Raw genomic sequence first — 20,885 nt, forward strand, 5'->3', positions numbered from 1 at the left:
TTTTAAAAAATGCGTTCTCTCTCTCTCCGCGTCTTGAGCCGCCTGAAATCTCTTCCTCCTCCCGTCTTCATTCCCGAGGACGAGAAGGTACCGCGCTGCTCCAGATCATGGTTGGACGGTGCCCGTCGTCCTTCCGTTCGTTCACTCGGTTGTATTTCTTGAGCGCTTAACTGCGTGCGGAGCACTGTATCAAGCGCTGGGAAAGCCCAGTACGGCAACTAGAGACGATCCCTGCCCACGACGGGCTCGCGGTCTGGCTCCCTTTGCGCTCCTCCGCCCCCCAGCTCCACGCCGCTTACGCCCACGCCGGCGATTTGGCGATTTTATTAATTTGTACTGTCTGTCTCCCCCGCTGTAGACTGTGAGCTCGCTGCGGGCAGGGGGCGTCACCGTTTGCGACTGTACCTTCCCGACGGCTTAGCGCAGAGACGATCGGATGAGTGAAGGAAAATGACCCACCCGAGGCCCCGCGGACGGCTAGTGGCAGAACCGAGGTCAGGACCCCGGCCTCCTGACCCGCGGCCGCGCACTCTTTCCCGTTGCCCACCCGGTCTCCGTCTGAGTGCGGATATCCCGTCGAGCGGCCGGCTTCGGCGCGTCGGGCCGGGCGAGCCCACCGTCCCTCGGGGGAGACGGGCCGGACGCCCGTTACGCCGTAGCGGCGGATCGCGCCTGATCTAGGGGCGGGACGGCCCAGATGGTCACCGGCGGCCGCCCCGTTCTCCGCCAGGAGGGACTTTCAGGCTGTTCTCCGGTTACCCCCTCCCGGACGATTCTCCCCGTTTCCGCAGAGGAAGGGGCTTTGAATCCAAGCGATTCCCTGGGCCTGCCGGGGTCGGGGCCGCGGCGGGCTTTCGTGAGCGTGAACGGAAAGCAGCGCGGCCCTGGCGGGTGGCGCCCGGGTCCGGGAGTCAGGAGGTCGTGGATTCCAAGTCCCGTCTGTTGTGCGACTTTGGCCGAGTCTATAAGACGGAGATTCCGACCGCGGGCCCCGCGGGCCGCGACGCGATCCCCTCGTATCTCCCCCGGCGCTTCGAACGGTGCTCGGCACGCCGTAAGCGCTTAAGAAATTGCCTTATCATTACCATCCTGGGGATTGAGACTTGTGAGCCCCACACGGAGGAAGGACTGTGTCCGACCTGTTCGGCTCGTATCTCCCCCCCCCCCCCACCCCCGCGGCGCCTAGCAAAGGGCCTGGCACGTAGTAAGCGCTTGACAGATGGCATTATCGTTATCATTATTATTGTCGTCGTCGTCATTATCATTTAGCACGGCCCCCCTTTCCGTGGGGAGGTCGGGAGGTATTAAACAGTTTCTCCGTGCCAGGGACGGTTGTGAGGACAAGCTAAACGACGTGGGCACGGTCCATGTCCCCCATGGGGCCGATGGTCTTAACAATAATAACAATAACAATAGGATCTGTTAGGTGCTCACTATGTGCCAGGCACCCTTCTGAGCGCTGAGGTGGAGATCAGGTTGCCCCCCGTGGGGCTCACGGTCTTCATCCCCATTTTCCGGATGAGGTAGCTGAGTCCCAGAGAAGTGCAGCGGCCCGCCCGAAGTCACACGGCCGACGAGTGGCGGAGCCGGGATTCGGACCCACGACCCCCGACTCCCACGCCCGGCCTCTTTCCGCCGCGCCGCGCCGCTTCCCACTGATCCCCGTTCTCAAGCTGAGGGGACGGGGGCCCGGAGGAGTGACTGGCGCTTAGTACAGTGCCCGGCACCTAGTAAGCGCTTAATGAATACTATGATGATGATGATGATGATGATGATTACGGTGAATGCCACAGTGCTCCTGCCCGATTGAAGGGAGAACTTGGGGGACCGTTCTGGTGGCAGTCGCATTTATTGAGCAGCCGTTCGGTGCGGTGCACTGTACTAGCCGCTCGCGGGGGCGGCGAGGGTGGAGGTTGGTTCGGTGGTCTCTATTCAGTAGTACTTATTGAGCGCTTACTCTGCGCAGAGCACTGTACCGAGCGCTTGGAATGAACAAGTCGGCAACAGATAGAGACGGTCCCTGCCCTTTGACGGGCGCACAGGGTGGGTGTTTGTGCCTCGTGAGTTATCATGGAGTGCCCTGTATTTATACGGACGCGATTGATGCCCGTCTACTTGTTTTGCTTCTTTCTGTCGTCCGTCTCCCCCTCCCCCCCCCCCCCCCCCCCCCCGTCGTCGGGCAGCGACGGTCTCTGTCTGTTGCCGACTCGCACGTTCCAAGCGCTCAGCACGGTGCTCCGCACACAGTAAGCGCTCAGTAAATGCCATTGAATGAATGAATGTGTCGTACCCTCCCCAGTGCTTAGTTCCAGTGCTCTGCACACGGTGAGAGCCCGAGAAATACAGTTGACGGACCGACGGCTGAGGCTTCGTAGGCACGGGCTTGGCGGTCGGGGGTCGGGGGGGTCCGATCCCGGCCCCGCCACTCGTCAGCTGGGTGACTGTGGGCGAGTCACTTCACTCCTCTGGGCCTCGGTGACCTCGTCTGGAAAAATGGGGATCGAGACTGGGAGCCTCGCGTGGGACAGCCGGACCGCCCTGTAAATCTCCCCCAGCGCTTAGAACGGTGCCCGGCACACAGTTAGCGCTTCACAGATACCAACGTCATCACGTCGCCTCACTTCTCTGGGCCTCAGTTCCCTCATCTGTAAAATGGGGATGAAGACTGTGAGCCCCCCGTGGGCAACCTGATCACCTTGGATCTCCCCCGGCGCGTAGAACGGCTCTTCGGCACGTGGTAGGCGCCGAACAAATTCCGTTATTTGTTATTACCGAAGGCCCACCGCCAGAACCGAAGCGGAACCGATTCCCTGCTGAATCCCAGAGGGCCCGGGGAGCGGAAGGCCTGGCCGTCCAGCGCGCGCTCTGCCCACCGCTCCGTTGTCTCTCGGCCGCGTCCCCCGTAGAGAATTCCTCCGAGAGGCCTCCTCCGATGAAGCCCTCTTTTCCCCCAACGAGAAATCGTCTGCGTCGCCGTCTCCCCTCCGAAACCGCAAGCCCGTTGCGGGCGGGGAGCGCGTCCGCCGACCGCGTCGTCCCGACGGCTCGGTACGGTCTCTCGCCACCCGGCGAGCGCTCAGTCAATACCCTTGATCGGTAATCCTATAATTGACTATTTGTGGGCCAACCCCCCCGCCCCCCCGAATCCCCTCGCCCGAGCGACTGACGGGTAACGGGACGGACGGACCTCCTTCCCTTCTCCTGCCTCCGCCCGCCACGCCGAGAACGGTCGCGAGGCGGCCGGCGGAAGGGAAGCTGAAGGACGAGCTCCGATCCTTAGGGGAGGATGTAAGAAAAGGAGGGGATGTTTAAAAAAAAAAAAAAAAAAAAGCAACAACAGCCAAGCACCCCAAAAGACCCGGCGACGAAAGATCTCTGCCGTGTGGCTCGTCTTCCGCTAGGCGACCGAGCTGAGCCGGTCGGCGAACCGTCGCTGCTCCTTGAGGGTTTTGGCACGGCCGTCTATCTTGGCTTGCTCTCAGAGGGAGTTTGTCTCGGAAAATAGAAGCCGGATTCGACTCGGGAAGTCAGAATAGAAATTTCCCGGAGCGGGACGGATAACCTAGCCGTTTCGAGCGGCTAGGAGAGCAGGAGGGACCCTAGCCCGAGTGGAACGTATGAGGGGGGAGGCCGGAGAAACGCTAAGGATTTCTCCGGCGCACGGCAGCGGGCCTTTTTGGCGCGTTTCCCTCTCGTCTGGGAGGAGGCCCCGTAGCCTCCCGGGGTTTGTAAGGGTCCAGGTGAGGAAGGGAGCTGTGGTTGGGAAGGCCTGTGGGTCGACAGTCACGATTCCGATAATGATAATGTCGCTATCTGTTAAGCGCTTACTACGTGCAGGGCACCGTTCTAGGCGCCGGGGGAGATACGGGGTCGTCGGGTCGTCCCGCGCGGGGCTCACGGTCTTCATCCCCATTTGACAGCTGAGGTCACTGAGGCGCAGAGAAGTGAAGCGACCCGCCCACGGTCACACGGCCGACGAGTGGCCGAGCCGGGATTCGAACCCATCCTTTGATATAATGATGATAACGTTGGTATTCGGCGCTTACTACGAGAAGTGAAGCGACTCGCCCACGGTCTCACACGGCCGCCAGTAATGACGGTAATGTTGGTATTTGTTAAGCGCTTACTATGTGCAGAGCACTGTTCTAAGCGCTGGGGCAGATGTAGGGTCATCGGGTCGTCCCACGGGAGGCTCCCGGTCTTCATCCCCGTTTTCCCGATGAGGTCACTGAGGCCCAGAGGAGTGAAGTGACTTGCCCTCGGTCACACGGCCGATGAGTGGCGGGGCCCGCGTTCGAACCCACGACCTCCGACTCCCAAGCCCGGGCTCTTTCCACTGAGCCACGCTGCCTCTCTATTAGACTGTAAGTCCGTCAGTGGGCGGGGATGGCCTCTCTCTGTTGCCGAATTGTCCGTTCCAAGCGCCTAGTCCAGTGCTCTGCACGCGGTAAGCGCTCAGTAAATACCTTTGAATGAATAAACGAATGACTGGAGCGCTTACCGCGTGCAGAGCACTGGACTGGTACAATTGGGCAACGGATAGAGACGATCCCCGCCCCCCCCCCCCCCAACGGGCTCACCGTCCAAGCGAGGGGCGGCACGGGGTCTTTTTAAAACCGGGAACTGTATTTCTCCCCTTTTGTCTCCTGATTTCCGGGGCTAACCCGTGCACTCTCTCTCTCTCCCAGCTGAAGGAGACTGAAGTTGCTGCTTCAGTCAAAACGCAGAGAGAGCAGCGCGGCTCAGCGGCAAGAGCCCGGGCCTGGGAGTCGGCGGTCATGAGTTCGAATCCCGGCCCTGCCACGCGGCAGCCGTGTGACTGTGGGCGAGTCACTTCACAGCTCTGTGCCTCCGTGACCTCATCTGTAAAATGGGGACTGAGACTGTGAGCCTCACGTGGGGCGACCTCATTCCCCCGTATCTCCCCCGGCGCTTAGAACGGTGCCCCGCGCCCAGTAAGCGCTCAACAAATACCGACATTATTATTACATCTCTCGGCTCTCGGGGCGGTTCCCCGGGCCAGTTCACGCGCTCCGTGCGCGCCTCCTTTTCCTTCCCCATCCCACATCACCCCCGAGCACCGAAAAAAGAAAAGAAGAGTGCCTCTTTCTGTGAAGCTGTTGGATTAATGTTTATTAAGCACTGTCCAGTTAATAGTTATTAAGCACGTAGCCTACTCACTGACCACTCGGGAGATGGGTCACAGGGATCTCTGTAGACACGAGGAGGGGGTGTGTCGCTCGTGGCTCGGTGGAAGGAGCCGGGGCTTGGGAGTCAGAGGTCACGGGTTCGAATCCCGGCTCGGCCGCCCGTCGGCCGTGTGACCTCGGACGAGTCGCTTCGCTTCTCTGGCCTCGGTGACCCCGTCCGTAGAATGACCGAGACTGCGAGCCCCCCGTGGGACGACCCGACTACCTGCATCGACCCCGGCGCTTAGAACGGCGCTTTGCACACGGTAAGCGCTTAACAGATGCCGCTCTTCTTCTTCTTCTTCTTTTCGGTTAACTGGACGTATTTACAAATTCAGTCACTCCCACCAGCCTCGCGAGGCCACTGACGTCGGCCGGGTTGCGAAACCGGGGACCTCGGTAGATCTCTGGCATCCGCTGACCCGTCGCAAAGCGAAAGCAAGGGCGAAGGTTTTCTGTTCGGTTTCTTTGTTGTCGTTTTTGAATCTGAAAAGGTCGTCGTCCCGAGCTGCCGTCGGAACGCTGAAGTTAGAGGTACGGCCCTCCTCGGATATTTCAGAGTAGGCTCGGGCACTTCGGGAGAAGTCCAGCGGTGCGGCGTGGTGGCTGGATCTCGATTGACGACGACAATAATAATAATAACGTCGGTGTCTGTTAAGCGCTTACTGTGTGCCGAGCACCGTGCTGAGCGCCGGGGGAGATGCAGGGCAATGAGGTCGTCCCACGTGAGGCTCGCAGTGTTGATCCCCATTTTACAGATGAGGGAACGGAGGCCCCGAGAGGTGAAGTGACTCGCCCAGAGTCACACAGCTGACAGGTAGGCGGTGGAGCTGGGCTTAGAACCCACGACCTCTGACTCCCGGCTCCTTCCACCGTGCCACGCTGCTTCTCCGTAAGCCCACCGAAGGGCAGGGACCGTCTCTATCTGTTGCCGAATCGTCCATTCCAAGCGCCTAGTCCAGTGCTGCGCACATAGTAAGCGCTCAATAAATACGATCGAATGAATGAACGGATAGAGCCCGGCCCCGGGAGCCAGGAGGTCATGGGTTCTAATCCTGGCTCCGCCACTTGTCCGCCGGGTGACCTCGGGGAAGTCGCTCGATTCCCCCATCTGGAAAATGGGGATTAAGTCCGCGAGCCCAACGTGGGACGGGGGCAGCGTCCGATACGATCCGCTTGCCTCCACACCCCGGCGCTCGGTACGGTGCCTGGCACATCATGATCCCTTAACAGATACCATAAAAGAAAAAAAAAAAAAAAAAACCCCTTCAAAGTATCCCAGGTGGCTATTGGCACGAAAGGGGCTTTTGGTGACCGTCCCTTTGGCATTAGTTAAAATTTTGTAACCTCCCATTTTAACTTTTAGATTTTCATTTTTCCTTTAATGCCTTAATAATAATAATGTCGGTATTTGTTAAGCGCTTACTATGTGCAGAGCACCGTTCTGAGCGCCGGGGAAGCATCTCCGGACCCCTTCCTTCCTTCCCCAGCCGCCGACGGTCGGTAAGCTCGTAGAGAAGCAGCGCGGCTCAGTGGAAGGAGCCCGGGGCTTGGGAGCCGGAGGTCACGGGTTCGATTCCCGGCTCTGCCGCTTGTCAGCCGTGTGTGACCGTGGGCAAGTCAGTTCGCTTCTCTGGGCCTCAGTTCCCCCCCCTGTAAAATGGGGATTAACTGTGAGCCTCACGGGGGACAACCCTTTCATTCATTCAGTTCGCTCAATAGTATCTATTGAGCGCTTACTGTGTGCAGAGCACTGGACTAAGCGCTTGGGATGAACAGGTCGGCAACGGATAGAGACGGTCCCTGCCGTTGGACGGGCTTACGGTCTAATCGATGAAGTAAGCGCTTAACACGTATCGACATGATTATCGTCGTTACGGGCAGGAAGCGTGTCTGCTGACTCTGTCGTATTAAACTCTCGCAAACCGTCGGTGTGCTGCGTCCATTCATTCAGTCGTATTTATTGAGCGCTTATCGTGTGCAGAGCACTGGACTAAGCGCTTGGAATGGGCGATTCGGCAGCGGATAGAGCCCCTCCCTGCCCAACGACGGGCTCACGGTCCGAACGGGGGAGAGAGGCAGCAAAACAAAGCAGAACGACGCAGGTCGCTCGGCGCGGCACGCAGTGAGCGCTCAGTAAGTCCCGTCGATCGATTGCCGTAGTGATAGGCTGTGGCCCCGAAAGGCTCCCGCGCAGCGCCGTGGGAGAGTCGTGTGCCCGGTCGTGCCTGAAAGCGGGTGGGTGAGAGGAGAAAGAGAAAGAAAGAAACGAAGAGAAAGAGAGAGAGAGAAACCCAAAGCGGGAAAGAAGGAAAGGGAAAGAAACAGAACGGAATAGAGAGAAAGGGAAAGACGAAAGAGAACAAAATAGAGAGAGGAAAAAACAGAGAGAAAGGTGGGGGGGAGGAAGAAAGCCTGACTGCAGGAAGCCCCTGCCTCCAGTCAAGGCCTATTTGTAGTTACGATAATAACGATGGCGTTCGTCAAGCGCTTGCTGTGTGCCAGGCACCGTTCTAAGCGCTGGGGTGGATCCAAGCAGATGGAGTTGGACGCGGGCCCTGGCTCACGGTCTCGACCCCCGTTTTACTAGGGAATGACGATGATGTTGGTATCTGTTAAGCGCTCGCTACGTGCGGAGCGCTGTTCTGAGCGCTGGGGCTGTCCCCCGTGAGGCTCACGGTCTCAATCCCCATTTTACAGATGAGGGAACTGCGGCACCGAGAAGTGGAGCGACTCGCCGCGGTCACACAGCCGCCGAGTGGCGGAGCCCGGGTTTCGAACCCGTGACCTCCGACTCCCAAGCCCGGCGCCGGGCAGCGAAGCGACCCGCCCGAGGCCACGCGGCAGAGGAGTGGCGGAGGCGGAACGGGAGCCGATGGCCTTCTGGCTCCCGGGCCCCCGCTCTAGCCACCGGGCCACGCTGCCCCTCCCCTTCCTCCCGCTGTCTGGCCATTTCACCGCCTGCCGACGTTTACGCCAGAGTCCTTTTGAGGGTGGCAACGCAGGGGGGTTGTTTTTGCCCGTGAGCGATTCGGAGGAAGCATCCGAGAGCCGGGAGGAAACCGTCAGCGCGGCCCAGCGGGAAGAGCCCGGACACGGGAGTCGGAGGCCCCGCCTTCTCATCCCGGCCCCGCCGCCCGTCTGCCGCGTGACCTCGGTCGGGTCCCTTCGCTTCTCCGGGCCTCAGTCGCCCCCGCTGGGAAACGTGAGCCCCCCACGTGGGCCGCGGCCCCGTCCCAGTACTCAGAACAGTGCCTCACGCTTGCTCCTCGACGAGTACCGGGCCCAGAAATAAATCCCAGATACGGCTGTTTTTGCCAGGCGCGTGAGAAACGTGAATGACGTCTTAGAAAAGAGTTTCCCGGTCTTGAAAATACTCGGGGTTCCCACCGAACCAGCCTGAGGAATGGAAGTTTTTGACTAGAAGGAGCAGTGGAAAGAGCGTGGGCTTTGGGAGGCGGGGTCATGGGTTCGAATCCCAGCTCTGCCCCTTGTCAGCTGTGTGACTGGGCAAGTCACTTCTCTCTGCCTCACTTCCCTCAGCTGTAAAATGGGGATTAAGACTGTGAGCCTCACGTGGCCGTATCTGCCCTGAATCTACCCCCGGCACATAGTAAGCGCTTGACGAATAGCAACATTATCATCGAGTGGTAATCCCACCCGCCCGCTTGGCTTTACCTAGCCGAGCCGTCGGCGAGGCCGTCGGGGTGACCTCGTCGTCTCTGTCCCTGCTCCGTTTCAGAGCGGTCCGGACTTGGGAATTACCGTCCAGGCGAGCCTCTTCCGGCTACGTGGATTCGGAAATCCATCGCAGAGGTGGAGGACCTCACCCCGGGTCGTTTCAGGGGACCCCGAAGGCAGGAACTGATTTATAATGGGTAGCTGCTCGCTGGGCGTCTAGGTGTGAAAAGCGATGTTATCGGAGTCCCGTTGCATCCCGCTGAATCACTTCTGAAGGAGCGAACCAGCGAGAGGAAAGACGGTTCTCTGAGACCCGGCGGCTCTTCTCAAACGTCCGGTCGTGGCGTGGTAAACCCGGTCTTTCGGCTGATCCCTCTGAAAGCCATCGGTGTTTTTCTTCCTCTCTTTTGGGTCCGCGTCCTGTTAGGCGTGCTTTAATTTCCCTCAAAACTCACCTCGTCCATTTATGATAATAATGTTGGTATTTGTTAAGCGCTTACTATGTGCCGAGCACCGTTCTAAGCGCTGGGGTAGACACAGGGGAATCTGGTTGTCCCACGTGGGGCTCGCGGTCTCGGTCCCCATTTTACAGATGAGGGAACTGAGGCGCCGAGAAGTGAAGTGACTTGCCCAGAGTCACACGGCTGACAAGTGGCCGAGCTGGGATTTGAACCCGTGACCTCTGACTCCAAAGCCCGGGCTCTTTCCACTGAGCCACGCTGCTTCTCATTTATGCATTTATGAACGGCGGCATGTAGGTGGACCTCAGTCGGCGGTTTTTATCGAGCCCCACGGCTCTCGTGCGTATATCCGCGATTGACCGTTTCTCCTCCTCTAGACCGAATTCCTTGTGGGCAGAGCGCGCGTCTTGCCGACTCGTTAGCGTCCGTGGTCTTTATCGAGGGCTTATCGCGTGCCGAGTAGAGTCCCGAGGGTCGGGAGAAGCGCAGTACGGTAGAGTGGGCGGACACATTCCCTGCCCGCAACAAAATCAGAGTCTGGCGGGGACTTTTCCTCATCTCCCCCTCCCTTCCGCGTCACCCTGACTCGCTCCCTTTGCTCCTCCCCCCTCTCGCAGACCCGCGGCGCTTCTGTCCGTGCCCGTCATCTTATTTATTTCTCTCGACGTCTGTCTCGCCCCGCTAGGCTGCGAGCTCGTTGCGGGCAGGGGATGTCGCCGTTAATCATCGTGTTGTACTTCCCCAGGCGCTTAGAACTGTGCCCCGCACCCAGTAAGCGCTCGGTAGATTCGACCGAGTGAACGGGTGTGAGACGATAAATGCGTTTCATAAATGGGATCGCTTCCTTCGGGCGGAGACCCGTAGCGCCTGACGAGTATCGTGAGACCGGGGTGAATGCGAAAGTATTTAAGGGGTACGTAGCCAAGGCCGTAGTTGATGCGGAGGGGGAATAAAAGGGCTTAGTTTAGGAAGGCCTCTTGGACCAGGATTTTATTATTGTTATTATTATCATCATCTTTTTTTAAAGGAGGGGTTTGCAGGTTGGGAATGTGGACGGGCAGACTTGAAGGGAGTTTCAGACCTGAGGGAAGAGGTGGGCTCGGGGTCGGCGACGGGTTAGACGAGATTTAACCTTTTCCCCGTTCCTCGGTGTTCACGTGGTGGGTAGGAGTCGGGTTCTGGTGGGAAATGACGCAAATTCGTGAAGCGTTCCATATTTTTCCATTGTTTTTCCGAGACGTTCTTCCCCTCGACTCTCTCTATCGCCACCGTTCTCGTCCGTCCGCCTCCCCCGATCAGACCGTGAGCCCGTCAAACGGCGGGGACCGTCTCTATCTGTTGCCGACTTGTTCATCCCAAGCGCTTAGTCCAGTGCTCTGCACGTAGTAAGCGCTCAATAGATCCTACTGAATGAATGAATGAATGAATGAATGAATGAAATCAGCGAGTTAAGCAGGAGGGCCGGGGAGCCGGTGGTGAGGAGGAATTAGCGTGGCTCAGTGGAAAGAGCCCGGGCTCTGGAGTCAGCGGTTCATGAGTTCGAATCCCAGCTCTGCCACTTGTCAGCCGTGTGACTGTGGGCGAGTCACTTCACTTCTCTGGGCCTCAGTTGCCTCCTCTGTAAAATGGGGATGAAGACCGTGAGCCCCACGGGGGACGACCCGATTCCCCTGTGTCTCCCCCAGCGCTTAGAACGGTGCTCGGCACATGGTGAGCGCTTGACAGTACCAACGTTATTATTAGAGGAGCGGCGTGGCTCAGTGGAAAGAGCCCGGGCTTGGGAGTCCCGGGTCATGGGTTCGAATCCCGGCTCCGCCACTTGTCAGCTGTGTGGCTGTGGGCGAGTCACTTCACTTCTCTGGGCCTCAGTTCCCTCCTCTGTAAAATGGGGATCAACTGTGAGTCTCACGCGGGACAACCCGATGACCCTGTATCTCCCTCAGCGCTTAGGACAGTGCTCGGCACCTAGTGAGCGCTTAACAAATACCACCGTTATTATTAATTTCCGTTTAATGTGGAGTCATCGGAGGCTTTATGAAGGGCGGCGGAGGACACACGGACTCCGCTTGTCTGCAGAAAAAATGATCCGGGCAGCGATCGATCGACTCTGTCTATCGAGCGCTTACTGCGTGGAGAGCGCTTGGGAAACTACGGAATCGGGACACGAGTCTCCTGTCCACAAGGAGCTTAGAGTCTAGGGGGAGACGTTAATCCGAGGAAATAAATTAGGGATGGGGAGAGACGCACAGACCCGCGCGCTCTCCCTCTGTCTGTCTCTCTCTGTGGGGCGACTGATGGGTAGAGATACAAGGGTGACCCAGGAAGGAGTCGGAGAAGAAGTGAGGGTTTAGGTGGGGAAGGCCTCTTGGAGGAGGTGGGATTTTACTAAGGCTTTGGAGGTGCGGGGAGTGATCGTCGTTCGGCTCCGAGCGGGAAGGGGTTGGAAGACACGGATGAGGTGCGAAGCGTGTGGGCTGCCTTGTCGGAGGAGGTCAGAGAGGCAGGGTAGGAGAGGGCGAGTCGATCGGAGGGTTTAAAGCTCCAGGGTAAGGAGTTTCGGGGTCGGATGCGGAAGCGGGTGGGCGACGGCCGGGCGTCCCCAACGGTTCCGTCGGAGAAACGATCCGGCGGCAGAGTGAAGCGTGGGCCAGAGTGGCGACGGGCAGGGAGGTCAGCCGGAGGCTTGGCGCGGCAGGTAAGGCGGAATCGAATAAATGCTTGGATTACTACGGGAGCGGTCTGGACGGCCCCTCTCAGGGTCACACCCGGAGAGTTCCCGGTCCTCGACGGGTCTCGGCTACGGGAGCGAGAGCCGGGCGGGGGCCCGTCCGGTCCGCTCCCGGCCCGGGCGGCGGCTGGCGAGCGGCAGGCCCGTCGGCTCCGGGTCAGAACTCCCCCGCGCTGGGCAGCAAGCGGCGCGGGAGAGAGTCGAGGGCGGGGAGTCGCGCGGGAGGAGTCGACGGTCGACCGCGAAAACGCCGGGGGTCGACGGATGGAGGCGGGGCCCCCCGGGAGAGACGCGGCGTCGCTGTGGGTCGGAGACGACTCGACGGCGTAAGGCGAGACGGGTTCGGATGGAGAGGGGAGGGCGGGCTGTGGCCCTCCGGGCGGCGGAGTGAGATACGGACTGGAGGGAGAAGAGGAGGAGGCAGGGAGGGCAGCGAGGAGGCCGGTGGAGTCGGTCAAGTGGGAAATGAGTGTTTGGAGCAGCAAGGGAGCGGGAGGAAAGGGTGGATCCTAGAGATACCGGGATGAGAAAACCAACGGGATTTGGTGACGCTGCATGGGAGGTTAGAACGAGAGATTCGAGTCAAGGACGGTGCCGAGGTGAGGCAGCGCGGCCCAGCGGCCAGAGCCCGGGCCTGGGAGTCCGAAGGTCGCGGGTTCTAATCCCGGCTCCGCCGCTCGTCTGCCGGGTGACCTCGGGCGGGGCCCTTCACGTCTCTGGGCCTCAGTGACCTCATCTGTAAAATAATAATGATAACGTTGGTATTTGTTAAGCGCTTACTACGTGCGGAGCACTGTTCTAAGCGCTGGGGTGGATACAGGGTCATCGGGTTGTCCCAGGTGAAGGTCACAGTGTCGATCCCCATTTTACAGATGAGGGAACTGAGGCACCGAGAAGTGAAGTGACTTGCCCACGGTCACGCGGCTGCCAAGTGGCAGAGCCGGGGTTCGAACCCGTGACCTTTGACTCCCAAGCCCGTGGTCTCTCCACTGAGCCGCGCGGGGTCGGAGACCCAGGCGGGACAGGGACCGCGTCCGACCCCATTTGCTTGGAGCCACCCCGGCGCTTAGCACAGTGCCCGGCCCGTGGCGAGCGCTTGAACAAATACAAATACAAACGAGTGAGGAGGGTGGTGCCGTTGTTTACGGCGACAGGGAAGTCAAGGGGCGGACGATGAAATGTCAGCGTTGTGACGTTCAGTCAGCGCTTACGTGCCGAGCCCTCGGGCAGGTCGGACATCTGTACCCTCGTAAGCGCCCGAGGGAAATGGGCAATTCCCGTTTGTGTGTATTCTCCCAGTGCTCAGTCCGGCGCTCTGCACCCGGTGAGAGCTTAGTGAATATTACTGCTACTCGATACTCGCCCCTTGACGTTTGCGCACGTATCCGTGATTCATTTTAAGGGGTCTCCCCCTCCGGACGGCGGGCGGGGAACGTGTCTACCCGCCCTGTTGTACCCCGTCCCCCGAAGGGCCTAGTACAGTGAGCTGTACCCATTCAACCCTCAAGTACCTTTGATTGATTTTTATAGGTAAGGAAGTGAGGCCCAGAAAGGTCAGCGACTCACCCGAGGGGGCCCAGCAGGCCCGCGGCAGAGTGGGACCAAAACTCCCGAGAGACAGCGCGGCCCGACCGATAGAGCCCGGCCCTGGGAGTCCTGGCTTCTAATGCCGACTCCCCCGCTTGTCTGCTGTGTGACCTCGGTCGAGTCACTTGGCTTCTCCCTCATCTCCAAACCGAGGATCAAGAGCATGAGCCCCGTCGGGGACGGGGACTGTGTCCAACCCGACCCTCTCGTATCCGCCCCAGCGCCTAGCGCGGTGCCCGGCACACGGTGAGCGTTTAACGGATACCAAGGGGGCGGCGGGGAGAGGCGGGTCTCAACTTCCCCTCCTGGGCTCCTTCCGCCAGGTCACGCGGCCTTACCACGTCCGAAGCGGCGTGGCTCGGCGGGAAGAGCCCGGGCTCGGGAGTCCGAGGTCGTGGGTCCCGATGCCGGCCCCGCCGCCTGTGTGACTTTGGGCAACTCGCCTCACTTCTCCGGGCCTCGGTCACCTCGTGAGTCACCGTGAGCCCCGCGTGGGACAACCCCGTCACCTCGTACACCCCCCCCCCACCCCCCCCCGTGCTTAGAACGGGGCTCGGCCCCCAGTAAGCGCTCGAGAAATACCGTCGTCATTATGATTGTCTAAGACTCCCGTCTAGGTCCGGAACCCGGAGGATCCGCGTCTCGTTCCTCCGGGTCGCGTTCGGGGCCCGGGCGTTTCCCCCCTTGGGGAAATGAGCCGTTCCTTCCCCACCTGTCCCGGCCCCGCTCGGAGGGAGGGACTCCCAACTGGAAGTTTCCGCCCTCCCATTTGCTTTTGCCCCGCCACCTCTCAAGGGGGTGGTTGGCCAAGCTCCTCCGAGGGGCGGGAGGGTTTCTGAAGGCGGAGCTTCAGTTTTAGCCGTCGACGGTTTTTTGGGGTTAGGGGTTACCCCCTCTCCCCCCCGCCCCGCCCGAGGATTTCTGGAGAACGGTGAACTCCCGCCGTCAGAAGAATAACCGCGGTCGGCTCTTCCTCCGTTCGTCTTTCTCCCCCTCGAAGCCATGGCCTCCTCCTCCCTCCTCCCGTTAATAGACAGGTCTGTGACGGGGCGCTGCCGGAACGAGGACATGATAAATCCTGTTGGAAAGAGAGCAGTGGTGGGTTTGGGGGGTTTCTTTTTTTGAGCTCTCTGCGTGCAGAGCACTGTACTAAGTGCTTGAGCTGTGAAGTCGTAGAGAAGCGGGAGGTGCTTCTTTTTTTTATTGCCCCCCCCCCCCCAATGAATATTGCTCCTGGTTTTCAGGGCGGAGTCCCGAAGGCAGGCATCCTTTCGAAAGGAAACGCTCTTCCGTTAAAATGGTCAGCCGGAAGATGCCTTTCCGGTTCCGCGTCTCGAAAATGCAGACGCTTCTCGTGCCTCCGTAGCCGCTCGCGGTTCCGAAGTGGCCCGAGAGAAAATGGTTTCCGTAGTCCCGACTGATCGTGGTGTTGGTATCTGTTAAGCGCTTACTATGTGCCGGGCACTGTTCTAAGCCCTGGGGTAGATACGGGGGAATCAGGCTGTCCCATTTTGAGGCTCACGGTCTTCATCCCCATTTTACAGATGAGGGAACTGAGGCACCGAGAAGTGAAGCCACTCGCCCGCAGTCACACGGCTGACAAGCGGCAGAGCCGGGATTCGAACCCATGACCCCCCGACTCCTAAGCCCGGGCTCTTTCCACTGAGCCGCGCTGCTTCTCCAGATTCTCCGGACTAGTGAGGTAGCATTTTAAAACCCAACATCCCTTTTACCTGCCAGGTGCCTTTTTTTTTTTTTTTTTTTAATTAATATTTTTTTCTGAGAGGGAAAAATCAGGGTAGAGGGGGATTCAAACTCTTGCTCCGCTGTGCCGGAAAGGCTCCGTAGTAGATCCCGGGCCTGGGAGTCAGAAGGTTACGGGTTCTGATCCCGGCTCCGCCACCCGCCTGCTGCGTGACCTTGGGCAGGTCACTTCTCTTCTGGGTCTCATCTGTAAAGTGGGGATCGAGACCGTGAGCCCCGCACGGGGCACCTCGATTTGCCCGTGTCCTCCCCAGCGCTCAGTACAGTGCCTGGCCCGTAGTAAGCGCTTCACGAACACCAGTATTACCGTTATTCTCACGGGCCTCCGAGACCTTAGATCTGCAGAGAACCTAAAAGGGTCCGAGTCTCGCTCTGTTTACCTTGCACGGCCGCCGGGGAAGGTCAGAGATACCCAGACACCCGATGGGAACCTCTGCGATCCCCCTCCGTATTTTTGCGCTTCGAAGGTGAGGGATCCGGACGGCCTATTCTGAAAAACGATCGGGTATACTTTCTTCTTCCGGGATCGCTCCCGCGGAGCCGCGGAGCGTCCCGGCCGCCCGTTCCCGGGGCGGTCGAACCGGTCGAATCGGGTGGAGGGTGGCTCGTTTCACCGTCCCTCCCGGGCGGTCGCTTTTGATGTCGAGTGACGACACGGCGGCGCTACGCCCCGAGAGGCCTCCCTTCCTCGCCCTGTAAAACCCGGAGGAATGGGAAGTTCACGGGGCCGGGCTGCCGTCGAAACGGTGGGGCCGGTGACCCGGGGCCGCCGAGTGGAGCGGCCCGGGTCTTTGGCCGGCTGAGGAGCGTCGGGAATGTCGGGCCCCCCCCTTCCCCCCCACCCCCCTCGGCCGACGGATGGGATCTGTCTGAACGTTTGGTGCGTGCAGAGCCCGGTTCGAGGCGCCTGGGGCCAAGAGCTGGACCTGTTCGCTCATTCGGTAGTATCTGTTGAGCGCTTACTATGCGCGGAGCACCGCACCGAGCGCTTGGAATGGACAGTTCGGCACCAGATGGAGACGGTCCCCGCCCAGTGTCGGGCTCACGGTCTAATCGGGCACGAGGGGCACGGTTTACAAACGAGGAGAGGGTTTGTTTCGTGTTGGTCCGGTGCTTTCGGTTTAGGTTAACCGGCTGTCCCTAACAGTGGTGTTCGTTAGGCGCTCGCCAACGTGCCAGGCGGCGACCGTGCTCGACCCCGGGGTGGACCCGAGCAAATCGGGTTGGACACGGACCCCGTCCCACGTGGGGCTCGCGGTCTTGATCCCCGTTTTCCAGATGAGGGGACCGAGGCCCAGAGAAGGGAATAGTGACTTGTCCAAGGTCACGCAGCGGACGGCGCGGCTCGGTGGAAGGAGGCCGGGCTTGGGAGCCGGTTCTAATCGCGGCTCCGCCGCTTACCAGCCGCGTGACTTCGGGCGAGCCGCTCAACTTCTCTGGGCCTCAGTTCCCTCATCTGGAAAACGGGGATGAAGACCGCGAGCCCCCCGTGGGACAACCCGATGACCTCGTGTCTGCCCGGCGCTTAGAACAGTGCTTGGCGCGTAGTAAACGCTTCACAGATGCCAAAATTATCATCGAGTGGCAGAGCTGGGCTTAGAATCCAGGTCTTTCTCCCAGGCCCCTGCTCTATTCACTGAGCCGGGCTGCTGCTGCTTCCGTCGGACTAGCCCCCTACTCCAACTCTGTGTCTCTGTGTCTCTCTCTGTCTCTTTATCTCTGTCTCCCTCTTGCTCTCTCTGTCTCCCTCGTGTTCTCTCTGTCGTGCGCCGTCTCTGTCTCTCTCTGTCCGTCTCTGTCTCCGTCTCTTCCTCACGCTCCCTCTCTGTTTCCCTTGTGCTCTCTCTCCCTCCCTCGTGGGCCCGCTCTGTCTCGTTCTCTGTCTCTCTCGGCCTCTGCCTCATTCTCTGTCACTTGCTCTCTGTCTCTCTCGCTTTCTGTCTCTCGCAGTCTCGCTCTCCGTCTCTCTCGCTCTCCGTCTCCCTCGTGCTCTCTGTCTCTGTCTCTTCCCACCCCACAGACCAATTCACCGAGTAGTTGGTTAGGGACCCCAGTCCCACCGGGCCCGCGACTGATAGGGCCGAACGGTTCGACGGCCCGCTAGTTGGGCTCCCTCGGCGGAGGACGGCGTCCCGAGGTGAGTCGAATGCCCCGAGCCGAATGCCGAAGAGCTCGGAGCTCGCCGGGAAACGCATCCTCCCCCTCTCCCCCTCTCCGGGATGGTCACCCGTCGCGCAGGGGGCGGACGGCGGGGACCCTTTCGGTCTCCCTCTCCCGACGGAGGAAGCCGGGCGGAGGCGGGAGCCCGCGACGTGTCCGCCGCTCACTCTGCCTCCCGCCGACCCCCGGGGAGGTCGATCGGGGCCCGCCTCCCTCCCCCCCGGGGCCCGGGGGTCGGCACCGGAGCCCGGACCCGCGTGGCTGCTTTCCCGCCGGGCCCTCGACCCGCTCAGCCGCCGGAAGGGAAGCTGGGCGCTGGGAGGAGGACATCCCTTGCAGACTAGACGCCTCCCTTCCTTCCGCACGCCTCCGCGGCGAGAAGCGGCGCGGCTCAGCGGGAAGAGCCCGGGCTCTGGAGTCAGAGGTCATGGGTTCGGCTCCGGGCCCTGCCACTCGTCAGCTGGGTGACTGTGGGCGAGTCACTTCACTTCTCTGGGCCTCAGCGACCTCATCTGTAAAATGGGCATCCAGACGGCGAGCCTCCCGTGGGGCAACCCGACGACCCTGTATCTCCCCCGGGGCTCGGGACAGCGCTCCGCACCTAGGAAGCGCTCAACAGATACCGACACCGTGTGCGTTTCCGTGTGCGGGGGGAGTGCGTGTCCGTGGCCGGCTAGGGCCCGGCAACCGGACCGCCCGCCGTCCTAAGCCGGCGTCTCCCCCCCGCCTCCGGACGGGTGGCCGTTTCCGAAACGTCTTAGTTGCGCACAGCTCGAGAGGGCGTTTAGGACGGAATCGGGATCCGGCCTGATAGGAGAGTCGTCTGCTCTTCTCTTCTCTCTCCCCCCTCCCGGCCCCCAAGAGTTCACACGGTTCCCCCTTGCCTTCCGTTTTCCGGTCACGCCCCCCCGTCCGGCGGCGGTATTGAGAATCCTGGGATCTAAGCGTGGAACGGCACGGAGAGCCCGGCGCCGAGCGCTCGGGCGGGAGCAGTGCGGTTGTTAAACACGGTAAATAACGGTGGTATTCGTTAAGCGCTTACTGTGTGCCGAGCCCTGTTTTAAGCGCTGGGGTAGACGCAGGGTCATCAGGGTGTTCCACGCGGGGCTCACAGTCCCCGTTTTACAGACGAGGGGACTGAGGCACAGGGAAGTCGAGCGACTTGCCCGCAGTCACACAGCCGACCAGTGGCGGAGCCGGGACTAGAACTCACGACCTCCGACTCCCGAGCCCGGGCTCTTCCCCCGGGGCCGCGCTGCTTCTCGATCCCTGCCCGCGAGGAGGAGTCTACGGGCTAAACGAGGACGGGCGTGAAAATCGATGACAGAGGAAACGGCGGAATGTGAGGATGAGGTCTCTTCCTCGCTAACGGCTTTCCACCGAGCCACGCCGCTTCTCTACTGCTGCCCCCCTCCCCAGCTCTTAGTAGAGCGCCCGGCACGTGGTAAGCGGTTAATGAATACCGTGATTATACTGTACGTGCCCCAGCACGTCGTGCCGCGCCTGAGGCGTCGCAGGCGCCGAGACGTGACGTTATTGTGATTTTCTCAGTGAAGACCCCAGCCCGTGACTTGAAAATGGAATGAGTAGTCGGAAATCCCGTCCCCTCGAACCCATCCCCTCCGGACTGTACGTGGCTGCCAACTCTGGTATACCGTCCGCTCCCGAGCTTCCGGTTCAGGGCCGCGGCCCCCCCCCCCCCCCACGCCCCCCGATTCATCAGTTGTATTTAATGAGCGCTTACTACGTGCGGAGCGCTGTACTGAGCGCTCGGGAGAGGACAAGAGAGCCCGTTCCCGGCCCACCGCGAGCTCGGGGTCTCGAGGGCGAGCTCAGGTGGAGCCCAGACCGGTCGAGCCGCCTCGAGGGCGAACGGGGGGCCCGGTTAATCGGGCGGGGGGGGCCGGCGCCCCCGGTCGGGGTGCGGGTCGATCGGCACGCGAATCGGAAGCTCCGGGACCCTCCCCCCCCCCCCCCCCCCGGCGGCTCTGCCCCCGTCTACCTGTCGATGTGGCACCCGGGTTGATTTTTAACTTGGTTCTCGCCCTCGACCCCCGGCCCGCGTCCTCCCGCCGTCCCGGAAGGCCCTCCCTCCTCACATCCGCCAAACTCGCTCCCTTCCCCCTTCCGAGCCCTACTGAGAGCTCACCTCCTCCGGGAGGCCTTCCCACGCCGAGCCCCCCTTTCCCTCTGCCCCGCCTCCCCGTCTCCCCGTCTCCCTCCCTCTGCTCCACCCCCTTCCCCCCGGCGCTTGTGTATCTATGTACGTGTTTATTATTCCATCTATCTCATTAACGATGCGGCTATATCTACGATTCTATCGACTTATTTTGCCGCTGTCGACGCCGGTCTTCTTGTTCCGTCGTCTGCCTTCCCGCTTCTAGACCGCCAGCCCCTCGTCGGGTGGGGATCGTCACTACCCGTTGGCGGATTGTACTTTCCGAGCGCTTCGTCCAGTGCTCTGCGCCCGGCGAGCGCTCAATAGGTCCGAGCGAAAGAACGAATGAATAAGGAGAATAAGAATGGTATCCGTTAAGCGTTTACTCTGTGCCCGGCACCGGACTGAGCGGCGGGGTCAGATACGAGCGGGTCGGGACGGAGACGGTCGGGAGCGCTTAGAACGGTACTGCGCGCGCGGTGAGCGCTCGGTGCGTGCGATGGATCGATTCAGGGTGGCGAAGCCAGGTTAAACCCTTTGTGGCCTCAGGAAGTTCTCGTTCTCGGTTCTGTCCGGTAGAGAAAGAGCCCGTCGTTTGGAAGTGAATCTTTTTATAATGAAAATGATGACGTTGGCCTCTGTTAAGCGCTTCCTATGCGCAGAGCACCGTGGTAAGCGCTGGGGGAGATACGAGGTGATCAGGTTGTCCCAGGTGGGGCTCACGGTCTTCACCCCCATTTTACAGGCGAGGTCGCTGAGGCCCGGAGAAGTGAAGTGACTCGCCCGCGGTCCCACAGCCGACAGGCGGCAGAGCCGGGATTCGAGCCCGTGATCTCGGACCCCCAAGCCCGGCGTCTTTCCACCGAGCCGCGCTGCTTCCCTCAGAGCTGAACTATAGTTTCTCCAGACTTGTGGGCGGGGACACGTCCACCAACGCCATTACATCGTGATCTCTCCCCCCCCCCCCCCCCCCCCAGTGCTTAGTACAGTGCTCCGCACACAGTAAGCGCTCAAATGCGATTGATTATTTTTTTTTTTTTTGAGCGGTAGCTGCCGGCAGAGACTCTGCCGTCTAGCGCCGACTTCACCAAGGCACGTTTCGCTGGGCGAACGCGTTTCTGGGGATATAAGAGGCCTTCGCGGACCGAGCTTCCCCT

The 20,885-nt window shown here is 60.6% G+C and overlaps 1 protein-coding gene across 8 annotated transcripts in view; it reads left to right on the forward strand.

The window, feature by feature from the left end:
• The window catches only part of TBC1D14 (TBC1 domain family member 14), a 105,539-nt gene that overhangs the window by 19,611 nt on the left and 65,043 nt on the right, over positions 1 to 20,885 (forward strand). The window contains exon 1 of one of the 8 annotated variants that reach the window (XM_029062372.2): positions 376 to 494. The exons of 4 other annotated variants lie outside the window; for them this stretch is intronic. In XM_029062372.2, coding sequence (XP_028918205.1) covers positions 451 to 494 — 44 coding nt within the window. In that variant the 5' untranslated portion in view covers positions 376 to 450. Of the gene's footprint in view, positions 1 to 375; positions 495 to 5,438; positions 5,456 to 20,885 lie in introns of those variants that run through there. 3 more of the 8 variants (XM_039911948.1, XM_039911947.1, XM_039911944.1) reach the window with 3 other exon arrangements.

This window comes from Ornithorhynchus anatinus, chromosome 4, assembly GCF_004115215.2.
Source record: "Ornithorhynchus anatinus isolate Pmale09 chromosome 4, mOrnAna1.pri.v4, whole genome shotgun sequence".
In the NCBI taxonomy this organism is placed as follows: Eukaryota; Metazoa; Chordata; class Mammalia; order Monotremata; family Ornithorhynchidae; genus Ornithorhynchus; species Ornithorhynchus anatinus.